The 11,173-nt window shown below is 55.8% G+C and overlaps 1 protein-coding gene across 6 annotated transcripts in view; it reads right to left on the reverse strand.

The window, feature by feature from the left end:
• Positions 1 to 10,657, reverse strand: part of ARHGEF18 (Rho/Rac guanine nucleotide exchange factor 18) — a 99,932-nt gene extending 89,275 nt beyond the window's left edge. For 3 of the 6 annotated variants that reach the window (XM_032782853.2, XM_075070971.1, XM_075070970.1), the window contains exon 1: positions 5,626 to 5,804. In XM_032782853.2, coding sequence (XP_032638744.1) covers positions 5,626 to 5,701 — 76 coding nt within the window. In that variant the 5' untranslated portion in view covers positions 5,702 to 5,804. Of the gene's footprint in view, positions 1 to 5,625; positions 5,805 to 10,303 lie in introns of those variants that run through there. The other 3 variants (XM_075070972.1, XM_075070969.1, XM_075070973.1) reach the window with 3 other exon arrangements.
• Between the last annotated feature and the right edge of the window lie 516 nt (positions 10,658 to 11,173).

The following is an 11,173-nucleotide window of genomic DNA, read 5'->3' on the forward strand; positions in this document are numbered from 1 at the left end:
AGTCCTTGCTGGTAAAAGGGTAAGAACCCCTGATCTAATCCACGTAACACAAACAGCTCCGAGAGTCCATCCCAGGACAAAGTCTCCTACTAAGCCAGCATCACTATCGGCTACACCCAATTGGTCACTATGCGTAACAGCTTGGCACGTGGACAGGCGCACCACATTTGCCAACCAGCCTCTAAAATTCCCAAATTTTGGCTGGGCAGACTGGTGTGCACACAAGAATCAACTGGGCGAGACCCAATCCACACTTGCGCAGAGCAACCACTCAGCAACTGCTGAGAAGATCCATCGTCCTTTGCTGAGTGGGAGGGGTTTCCTGGCCCCAAGGAAGCCCCCAAGTAGTCTGGCAGGAACCCAGAGGCAGGATTCCCCTCCTACACCTTCCTGACTCCAACAGCACAAGTGAGAGCAGGGCAGGCCCAGGTGGGACAGAGTGACCCTGGAGCAACATTGCAGGGCAGAACTAAGACACATGCCTGCCAAGCACAGGAGCAGACTGCGTGGCAAGGAGCATCCACACAGGGCTGGCTCCAGCTTTTTTGCCACCCCAAGTGGCGAAGAAAAAAGAAAAGAACAGAAAAGAAAAAAGATAAAGCTGCAATTGGCGGCGCTTCGGCAGCAGCTCTACCGCACCCTTCATTCGTCAGCGGCAATTCAGCGACTGGTCCTTCCCTCCGAGAGGGACTGAAGGACCAGCTGCCAAATTGCCGCCAAAGACCCGGACGTGCCGCCATTTTCCATTGGCTGCCCCAAGCACCTGCTTGCTGGGCTGGTGCCTGGAGCCGGACCTGCATCCACAGCACCAGTCTGGGAAAGCTGGACCAGTCCATGGCCCTGAACAGAGCAGGACACGCAGCATCAGGGTTCCCCTACCCAACAGCACTCTGAGTAGGAACCTGCAGTCGCTGGCCCTGTGCCATGTCTATACTGCGGACGCTATCACAGTATCACTACGGTGCTGCAGCTGCGCTCCTGTAGCATAGATGCTTCCAGAGCAACGGAAGGGGCTTTTCCTCACTGAGAGGCAGAAGAATCTGTCCATCAACCTGGCTGCATCATCAATGGGGCTTAGGTCACAAAACGTGTCTCTTCCCTGAGAGCCATAGCTAGAGCCATGTAACTTTGAAGCACAGACCAGGCCTTGGGCTCCGTATGTTTCTCCTTTGTGAAGATGCAGGCTCCTCGGGGCAGGCAGGCCCAGTGCAGCAACATCTGGAGGGGTGGGGATAGACACCTCCGGCGCAGCAGCAGCTCCCACTTTGGCTCCGGAGGCTGGAGAGGAGATGACAGAGTGATGCTCTCAAGAGCATTCACTGTTTGCTTTTAGGAAACATTAAGCAGATTAGGACTGTGGTTGCTTAATGCGCCTGTGGCTGGAAACCATAAAAGGGTATTGCTGCAGGGAGTGAGTGCCTGGCCGTGGAATCCCCAGAGCTGAGTTTGTGGGGAAATGGTCTCCGAGTTCCCTAGAACTGGAAAGGGCTCGACCAGCAGCCTGGAAGCCTGGTTTGATTTAACGCTCAGCCACAGCCCGGCTTCATGGCTGGCATCCTGTCCCAGAGCCGAGCTCCTGCACAGATAGAAGGGAAGGGACATACTGCACGACAGGACAGTTTGGGATGTGTGTCAATGCACAGCAGCTAGGAGAGGGCAGGTGGGTGACCTGGGTGAATCTGCCCCCAGGCCCCAAAGGACAGGACAACACTGGAGCCTCTTCCATTCTGTGCCACTGGCTCAGGTTAACTCCCTGTGCCCCTCAGCCCCTAGGGCTGGCCAAGGCCAAGAGAGTCCCATCTCTGGGGGCATGCAGAAGGGCATGCAGGCCTGTAGCCCCTCTTTGGCTATGATGATATACAGACAAGCTGAACAGGTTCCACCGTTAAAGCAGAGTCTGGGTGTAAGTGCCAGGAAATCTCCACCACCAGCACCAAGAATGATTAAAGCCCAGTCAGTGCAGTCCTTGCTGCTGCTTCTAACAAACCAGTCCCTGGTTCTTTGCAGACTGGGCTACCAGATGACTCCGATGCAGACGCTGCACCTGCTTAGTGGTTAGAGCAAGGCAGACTGTCAGGGTCTATTCCGAGCTCTGCCACTGACTCACTATATGACCTTGGGCAAGACATTTCCCCCTAGCTGGGCCTCAATTTCCCCCACTCAATAGAGTGCAGTGTTTTGTGAGGCTCAGTGAATGAGCCAGAGAACCGTCTGGGGAGGAAGCATGCTGGAGAAAAATCAAGAGTGCACATTCCGTATGCACAGCTCAGGGTCTCCACGTCTCAGGCATTCTCACTGCTTTCTTTTTCCTAAAAGGTAACACCAGACACTGTGAAGAAGGCAGCGATACCATGCCATGTAATCATTCCACGAGGCAGGAAGGGCTGGGCCCCGGGGGGATTTCCCAGGAGCCTGAGCAGAGACTCCTGGACACTTATAACAATGGCAAGTTTGAGAGAGAAAAAGAACTGTCAGGAAGCCACCTCCTGGCCCCAAAGCCAACCCTTTATGGCTGGTTCTCCGGATTATTAGAGCTACAGACTAAGACAACGCTAGAATGCGCAATAAATCTGACGCTCCTGGGGACTCTGAATGAGCGCGGCCCCTTGGTGCATGTGCCAATGCCATGCGTGAGCAGCCTTTCGCTGTGGCAGAAAGCAGCTCGAAGGCTGGGCTGGGGAGGGGAGACAAGCTGTCTGATTTGAACAGTAACTCTCAGCCATACACTGGGGAGTCTCCAGCCGTTCCTCCAAGCTGTGCCCAGGCCCGGCTGTTGGGCTCAGGCAGGGCCAGCTGACTGCTACGGAAACGAATGCACACACAACTAGTGCACCCACGCAGGGATGTGGGATGATGTTGAACTCTATTACTACCATTTTAGGGAGACAGGCAGCAGGAGGCCCCGATTGGGTCCCCTCTGGTCCCTCTGGGGCACCAGGGCAACGTGGTTCCTGGCTGTATAGTTGCTAGGTCTTTGTCCAGTTTAGTTTAAATTCTCTCAAGCATTGGAACTCCCCCTGGAGATGATCACCCAGCCGGATCCATCTCAGCGAGCTCCGGACTCCGTTTCTCGTAGCACCCTCAGGACCTCCCCCTCCCCGTAGCAATCTCTCTTCACGCAGTGGGCCCAGGGCCAAGTGACATATGTTCGGCTTCTTCCTCTTTCCCCTAAATCAGCCCCTGAGCCTGCTGGGTGCTGTACTCTGAGCTTCCTTTAGCAAATGCCCGCACTTCATCACAGGTTCTAGACCCTTTCTGACTGCACTGGGTCAGGATTTCTGGCAGCGACTGCTATTGTTAAACCAGTTCGTTTTCCAGGTGTGTGCGCTCACTCCCTTCGTGCTGCTGAACCAAACACCCGCTGTCCATTTTCTGAGGCTGGTAGCTGGTTCACCTGTCCGACTCCACTCCAGGCTTGAGAAAACCAGAAGACAGGCCAGGGCTCTTTCCCCATCTCACTCCTTGACACAAATCTCCTGCTCCCTCCCCCCAGGCCAGCCATCAATCACGGGGGGCAGCTGCTGGGCAGGAGGCGAGTGAAGTGCTGGTGTTGTTCTTTAAACCAGCTCTACCCGGACTACGAGCTTCCCAGGGGCCTGCTGAGAAAGCCTCCGGGAGAATCTCACACGGCTATTCAGCTCCTGAGTTCCCCAGTAGCTAGGGTCTGTTTGACATCGATGTGGTTAACAGGCGGTCCCCACCAGATGAGTGCTTAGAGCCCATACGACATGGCTCATGAAGGATGTGTGTGCAGGGACTTCTCATTCATCAGCTGGTGTACACTGCCTTCACAAGTCCTTTGTGACACCCCAGAGATGGCGGCACAGCATGAGCCCAGCAGAGTTTGTGTTTGTCACACTGACAAAGCACTTTGGAAATCCCAGATACAGTAACTTGTGGGGAGGGAAGTGGGGGATTCACATTCATTCTGAGTCTGGTTTCTCTGCTGCTGGCCCAGAGAAGGTGCATCCCCAGCAGCAGCACAGGCCTGCAGGGCAGAGCTGCAGCTGAATGTCTTGTGCATGTGAGGCAAATGCCCCAAAGGACAATATGTTGTGAGGCAGTGTTCACTGAACCCTGTGTGCAGAACCTACGGCGCTGCAGGAGGGAGGTTGGTGTGAGACAGACACTCTCCAACCCAGTGCCTAGGGGCCAGTTAGCAGGGCTGGCACTTCCATTTAGGCAACCTAGGCTGTCACCTATGACACCAGGATTTGAGGGGGTGACATTTTGCCGCCCTTGGCAGCAATTCGGCAGCGGGGGGGGGGTGTCCTTCCACGCTCCAGGTCTTCGGCGGCAATTCTGCAGCAGGTCCTTCACTCACTCCGGGACCCACCACAGAATTGCCACCGACCAGGAGTGCGGAAGGACCCCTCCCCACCGCACAATTGCCGCCAACGACCGGGAGCACGGAAGGACCCCCGCCTAGGGTGCCAAAAACCCTGGTGCCGCTCCTGCCAGTTAGTACCACGACATCATTACAAGGGAGATGAGCTTAATTTGGAACTTAGCAAAATTCAGCTCTCATCAGCTGCCTCAAATCTCCCTGGACCCCAGCCAGCTGTCACAGCACATCCAGGTTTGGAAAGGGTCAGCATGAATCAGCCTTTTGGGAGCCTAGTCCCCTGTCAATTTCTGCTTCCTGCCCAAAATGACTTTCCACGTTTTGCTCAGTTTGAGTCTCAGATCCACCCTGTATCCAAGGCTCGTTCACTCAGGAGCGGGGAGTGCTGGGGGAAAAGGCAGGCAGGGATGTGGGGAGAGAGGAGCCAGGTGAAAAGGAGGGGGATGAGCAGGCTGAGAGCTCCAACATTGCAGGTAAAAATACCTGGAAGCATCAGAGCAGCGTGGCAGTTGCACGCTGTAAATATTCACTGGAGAAACGTCTGTATAGGACAAGCCAAGCCCCAAGTGACTGCGAAATTCATGCTCCTCAGGCCTCCGGCTCTAGTGTTGGCCAAAAGCAACACAATGTTTTCAGAGACAGTTATGCAGTGTTTGGGGGCTGAGGACCATAATACCAGAATCAGTCTCCTCTGTCACCCCTCACTAATACCACTGGTCTTTGATTAACAAAGGAGGGTTTTAGTACCGTGCGGTGCGCCACGTTCCTCAAATCACAGGCTGCTCCTGTCAAGTGCTAAGGCTTTGTGAGCCCACAAGTTCCAGGGGGTCTCCTTGAAAGCACCAGAGGGACCTTCAGCCCCTTTGCACACATGGCTCTGGGAGCTGAGCTCTCAGCATGAGATAACCTGCAGCACTGCCCGAGGTTCACCTGGAGACAGCTGCCTCTATAAACTTTAGGTTCTCCAGTCCTCTGAGAGCAATGAATCAAGTTCATTATCAAACCAGAAGACTGATATTTAACCAATTACCCAGCTGCTAGAAGCACTTAAGGTGCCCTGAAGAGAAGATTAAAGGGAAGGAAAAGCATGAACAAATGTTTATGCAGCATCCCCTCTGGCAAGGAAAGGCTCGTTTCTAAAAAAACATAAGCCTTTCTGCCAAAGCAAGCCAAAACTCTGCTAGCTCCGGGTCTGGGTGTCTGCACTATTCTGCAGCAGTTACCCAGGACCACAGAGCAGGGCTCCAACCAGCATCCATGGCCCACGGGTGGGACGTTACCTCGCTTAAAGGACCATCTCTTCATCCAGCGCTTTGAGAACGACGGCCAGGAGTGGTTTAGCAGCGAGTCTGCCATTGGGGAGCCTTCTGAGCCCCGTTGGGGGATAAAGCCCAAGCAGAAGGCGATGATGCAGTTACTGCAAGGCAGAGCACAGCACAGTCTGAGGCAGCTCTGCAGACTCCAGCCCAGGAGCTGCCAAGAGGGGGAGTGGAGAAGCCAAGTGTTTTTTCAAAAGTATCAGCTGATAGATGAGGCAGCCAGAGCGAAATTCTTGAGCTTCATATCACCCACCTGCATGAAGGAACCGCGCACACTTCCTGCAGCAGCGAGTGCCGGCAGGATGAGGACATCTAGTACGACGACTCTGCTCCCTAAGCCCCATGCACTACTTACCGAATTGAAACTAAATACAAAAACAAGCTAGTAGCACATCGGTAACTTTCCCCTGGCTGGCAAAGAGCTCCCCATTCCACTCCTGGTCACGATGATGATATCAGCCACTCAATCAGCGCTGCAGGGTCCCATGTACTCGTACCGTGGAAACACGGGCTGAACACCACGCGCACACGGGCCTGGCGTTTACGGCTTTGGCTGACAGCGTATCCAAGTGCAAAGGCAGAGCCTGAGTGAGTTCCTCACAGGGCAGGCCTGGGAAGCCGGCCCTCTGACAAGCCAGCAGCTCTGGGCAGCTCTGCAGCAAACCCACCGTCAGCAGGGAGAAACTGCCTCCAGAACAGACTTGTCTCCAGCTCATTTTCCCCACAGTATCCAATCAGGGTAAGCAGGGCCCGCATCTTCAGGCTGCTTCAGAGGGAATAAGAGACCTGACTCTTCACCCAAAATTTGAGTGGACCCCTTGACTCGGTGCTGGTAACTCAGCCTACTTCCCCCCACCCCTTGGTTCCAGCCGATGCCCCGGACCTTTAACCCAACCACTTGGCCCTGTGGCAAGGCTGGAAAAGCAGAGGTCTAATCATGGGAAGCCTGCCTGAGATCTAGGCCAGTGGCTCTCAACCTTTCCAGACTACCGTATCCCTTTCAGGAGTCTGATTTGTCTTGTGCACCCCCAAATTATACCTCACTTTGAAATTACTTGTTTACAAAATCAGACATACAGAAGCGTCCCAGCCACACGATTACTGAACAATGGCTGACTTTCTCATTTTTACCATGTAATTATAAAAAAAATAATGGGACTATAAATATTGTTCTTACACGTCAGTGCATAGTATATAGAGCAGTATAAACTAGTCATTGTCAGTATAAAATTCTAGTGTGTACTGACTTTGCCAGTGCTTTTTATGTAGCCTGTTGTAAGACACGGCAAATATCTAGATAAGTTGATGCCACCCCAGAAGACCTCTGGGGTATACCTCCCAGAGTACACCTAACCCTGGTTGAGAACCACTGATCTAGGCCATCTCCCTACAGCCGAGTCTGCTCCCCACGGCTAGGCTCACTATTTCTCAGGCCTTGCTTACGTGGCTGACACTTTACAAAGTAGAGGACTGGCTGCCTGGGGTGAAAAGACCCTGTCCTCGGCCAGACCCTGCTCTCAGCCTGTCTCCCCCAAAGCCTGCTTCCCCAAGAAACACCTTGTGGGAGGCCCTGCTAACCTAAGCCTGTGGAGCAGCAGGCACTGGCTTCTAGAGTCTCCCCAGCCACCAGGTCTGAGCATTTCCCGCCCCAGCCCCAGCCAGAGGAGAGAGCAGAGCAGAACAGAGCCCAGAATAGGGAGAGCCTCGCCTCAGCTGGAACGGCCCCTGCATTAGAGAGAGCCACGCTCAGGGCTGCTTTGACCTGAGGAGCGGAGAGCACTCCCCACCGAGGCCCAGGGCCCGTTGTAGTAAGAGGAGGCCCTGAGATATAAACCTTGGTATCAGAGGCCTGGTATGAGGCCTAAGGCCTGAACTAAAGTAATGGTCAAGACTTTGCTAACATAAAGCAAAGTGAAGCTCTGAGCCAGAGGCAGGCCCTGCTCACAGAAGCTGGCAAGGAAAGGGCTGATGCTGCAAGAAGATACGTACCTAAAAGGTACTGAACACTAGAAATCAGAACGTTCACATACTTGCACATTCCACACAGATAACAAGGAACAGGCTGACCCATCCCAATAACAGGGCCAAAAGGGTAATATGATGGATAGAGTTGTTTTGTTCGAACCAACATGTACAAGGTGAGAGGCGGCACCTTACTACGTAGAGGGGTTGTACCTTGCTACATAGAAGGGTTGCACCTCAATACGTCAGGAGTGATGTGTAACTTGTTTGTACCTGGGTATAAGAATGCATCCCTGGGGCGGTGTCTTTGTCCGGCCGACGGGGCAGTGGAAAGTCCCACCACTAACTGAGAAGAGTCCATTGACCGTGGGCACATATTAGTAGTATGCCCTGTAGAGTAACAATCTAGGGGGAACTATCGTTGTGTCCAATACGGCAATAAACCAGGGACTCATAAGGGCTCCCGTCCTCTCACACCAGCCAACAGGCTCCAGAGTCCACAGACATTTCATACGGCCCCAGGCAGATGCCGGTGGAGCCTAGATGAGCCCTCTCGCCCCGCCGCTGGCCGCAGCTTCCAGCTGGGACCTCTCACCCGCTGCCATAGCTCGAGTCCAGGCCTTGTCCCTCCAGTCTGCCGAGCAAGCTCCCGCTAGGAGATGTTCCAGTGGGAACTGGGGCCTCTCCTCCCATCTGAACCTATTCTGAGGCTGAATGGCCATGCAGCGCCCATGCGCCTTTCCAGGCTTCCTCCCCCTGGGCATAAGGGAAGGGGAGGCAGCCACCTCAGGCTGTAGTGGGTACGCTTAGCCTCTCCTGGCCGCCTCCCTGCACACTGCCCTCGGGGTGTCCAGCCACCTGGGAACAGCCCCTGAGGGAGCTAGCAGGGTGTGGCTTACAGCTGGGAGCCAGGGTTCCTGGCTCTGACCTCAATTCACTGTGTGACTGGGGGTCAGTCACTCCCTGGGCCCATCTCCACTGTCCCTCCCTAGATCACAGGGCTGGTGACACCACCCCATGGGGGACGTGGTCATTCTCGCTAGCAACATGCCCTGAAGCCAGTCCCTGTGCGAGGCTCCAGCTGCCGGACTGCACAAGGCCCATAGGGCTGGGTCCAGATTGTTGCCCAGGTCCCAGGCCAGCCTCTCCTCCAGAATCCCAGCCATGGCTTCAAGGCACCCCTCCTCCCTCAGTGCTGTGGGTGAGTCTTGCTGGAGTCCAGTGGGGCTCCTCCTTCAGGAGCCATGGGGCAGCCCCACAACATTCTCCTGTCCCAGCCCATGGCCTGCAGAGCACGGGTGCCCCTTGCCCCTCCTCTGCTTCGCCACAGTCAGACCAACAGCAGCCTGCACTGCGGGGTGGAAGGGCTCCTGGACTAGGGAGCCGTGCATGCAGGCCGACGCTGACAGTCCAGCAATCACCCCAGGGGAGAGCCGCAGGTACCTCCCCTGGGTGTGCTGCCCCCAGCTGAGGAGCCCAAGGGCTCTGGCAATGCCAGAGGTCCTGGGTGCATAGGGCCTGGCAGCCCTACTCCTCGCCGCTGCAGCAGGCAGGAGGATGGCTGATGCCTGGGACTCCTGACGAAGTTACACCCGCGGGCACCTGGGAGCAGCACAAAAGCCCCTCGCCTCAGCTTGGGGGCAGGCACCTTTGCAAAGGAAAACAGGCCTAGGGGAGGCGGCGCAGGGCTAGGGCCTGTCTGCCGCCGGCCAAGCAAGAGCCTGGCCTGGGGCCGGCTACCGTGGGAAGCAGGAAGCCTGAGTCACAAGACACCCAGTTGCTCAATGTGGGGGGATGATGGGGCCACCTGCATCAGGGTTTCCTGCTGTGTCGCTGGCAGACAGGCCTCTGCGTGATTGGACATGCAGGGCTGCCACCTGGTGGCTGGCACGTGAGCCGTCGCCTCATCTCACCCCCAGGCCGGCAGGCCCTGGGCAGCTGGGCCAGGCTTCTGCCCCTGCACTGCGGACCAAGGGGGGCTTGCACGTCACTGCGAGACAGAGGGACAAGCTTCCCGGCATGTTTCACACTCCCAGGTCCCAGAGAAGAACAAGCCAATCCCAGCAGGGTTCTAGCACCCCAGGGCAGGGAACACCCCCGTGCCAAGGCGCAGGCAGGGAGCTACCTAGGGCAAGAAAGATTGAACATAAGGGAGGGGACCATCCCTCCCTCCCAGGGTGCAGGGCTGCCCTCTGATGACTGTGGCATGCCAGACACACATCCAGCCAGACACACCTCACGCAAACTCTGACCCTGCTTTGGAGCCCAAACCTCAGCTCCCTCTGCCACCCAGCTGCACTGTGACCCCTCTTACCACACAACCCACCCACCAACACCAGAAACTTCACTACCTGAGGCCAAGAGCATCTTCCCCAAGCAGCTGACCCAGCCCAGTGCTTCCGAATGCCTCAGCTCCCTCCACAGACTGGGGCAGAGGGGATGCTTCAGGTTACAACCACTGCCCTCAACCTCTCCCCTGTTACCCCAAACATCCTCCATCTTGGCCTGGAGCCCTGCATCCCAGGGGCCTTCAGGCCAGTCCTTGCAGCAGGGGTGGCATTTGAGGGTGAGTTACAAAAACCCAGAAGCCAGCCCTTTCAGCCCAGAGCTAGTTTGTTCTCCCACAGGCCATTGCAGAAATCAAAGAACGACACAGGGCCCAGATAGTGTGACTTACCAGGACGTGGGAGGCCTCTCCTCAGCACGCTGTGGCAGCAGTCTCATCGGCCTATGCCCCAGGCTTCTCCACCAGGCATCGGGACAAGACACAGCATCAGGACTCATCTCAGAAGTGTCCGCAGCTGCTGGCTCAGTCCTCTTGCCACTTCCCCTTTCCTGAATCACAAACAAACCCGCCCCTCCTGGCCTGCAATTTGGCCAGCCCAAGGTAGCTCAGCTGCTTGCAGACACCTGCAGTGACCCTGCTGGGTGACATGGACAGGAGAGGCCCAGAAGCACCCTAGGGGCCCTAGGCTGGCAGCTCACAGCACACCCTGAGTTGGCAGTGGATGTGCGGCCAGCGACTGCCACAAATGGCTTCCTGTTCCGCTCAAAGAGAAACCACTTTGCACTTGCCTGCGCACAAGCGCTCAGCATCCCACCTCCCTCCAGCACTCGTAGGGAGCAGCAAAGCTCCTAGGGGAGGTTGCCTAATACTTTTCAGTATCCACAGCCTTGAGCCCTTTTCTCTGGAGCACTCCACTGTCACTGTGTTTTGCTGCCAGGCCCTGAGCATGGCCTGCCTGAAGCCCTGCAGTGATGCATGAAAGCAAACAGATGACAATTGCAGATAGAGTCTGCAGATTGGGTCCCAGCATCACAGGGGAATAGGTGGGATGATGGGATACTGCAGTACAGCAGTACAGCATGCAGTACAGCAACCAGCACTGGCTAATGGAGACCGACACACCAGCAGGACAGACTCCTCTGCTCTCCAAGCTGGAGCGGGAGTTGGATGCCACAAAGACTCTTTCCTTGTCTGGGCACCAGGCTGGCTCCAAGCCCGAGCAAACCCACCACTCCTGGGTGAAGGGCTGACCTGCTCCCT

Source organism: Chelonoidis abingdonii, chromosome 11 (genome assembly GCF_003597395.2).
Source record: "Chelonoidis abingdonii isolate Lonesome George chromosome 11, CheloAbing_2.0, whole genome shotgun sequence".
Lineage (NCBI taxonomy): Eukaryota > Metazoa > Chordata > Testudines > Testudinidae > Chelonoidis > Chelonoidis abingdonii.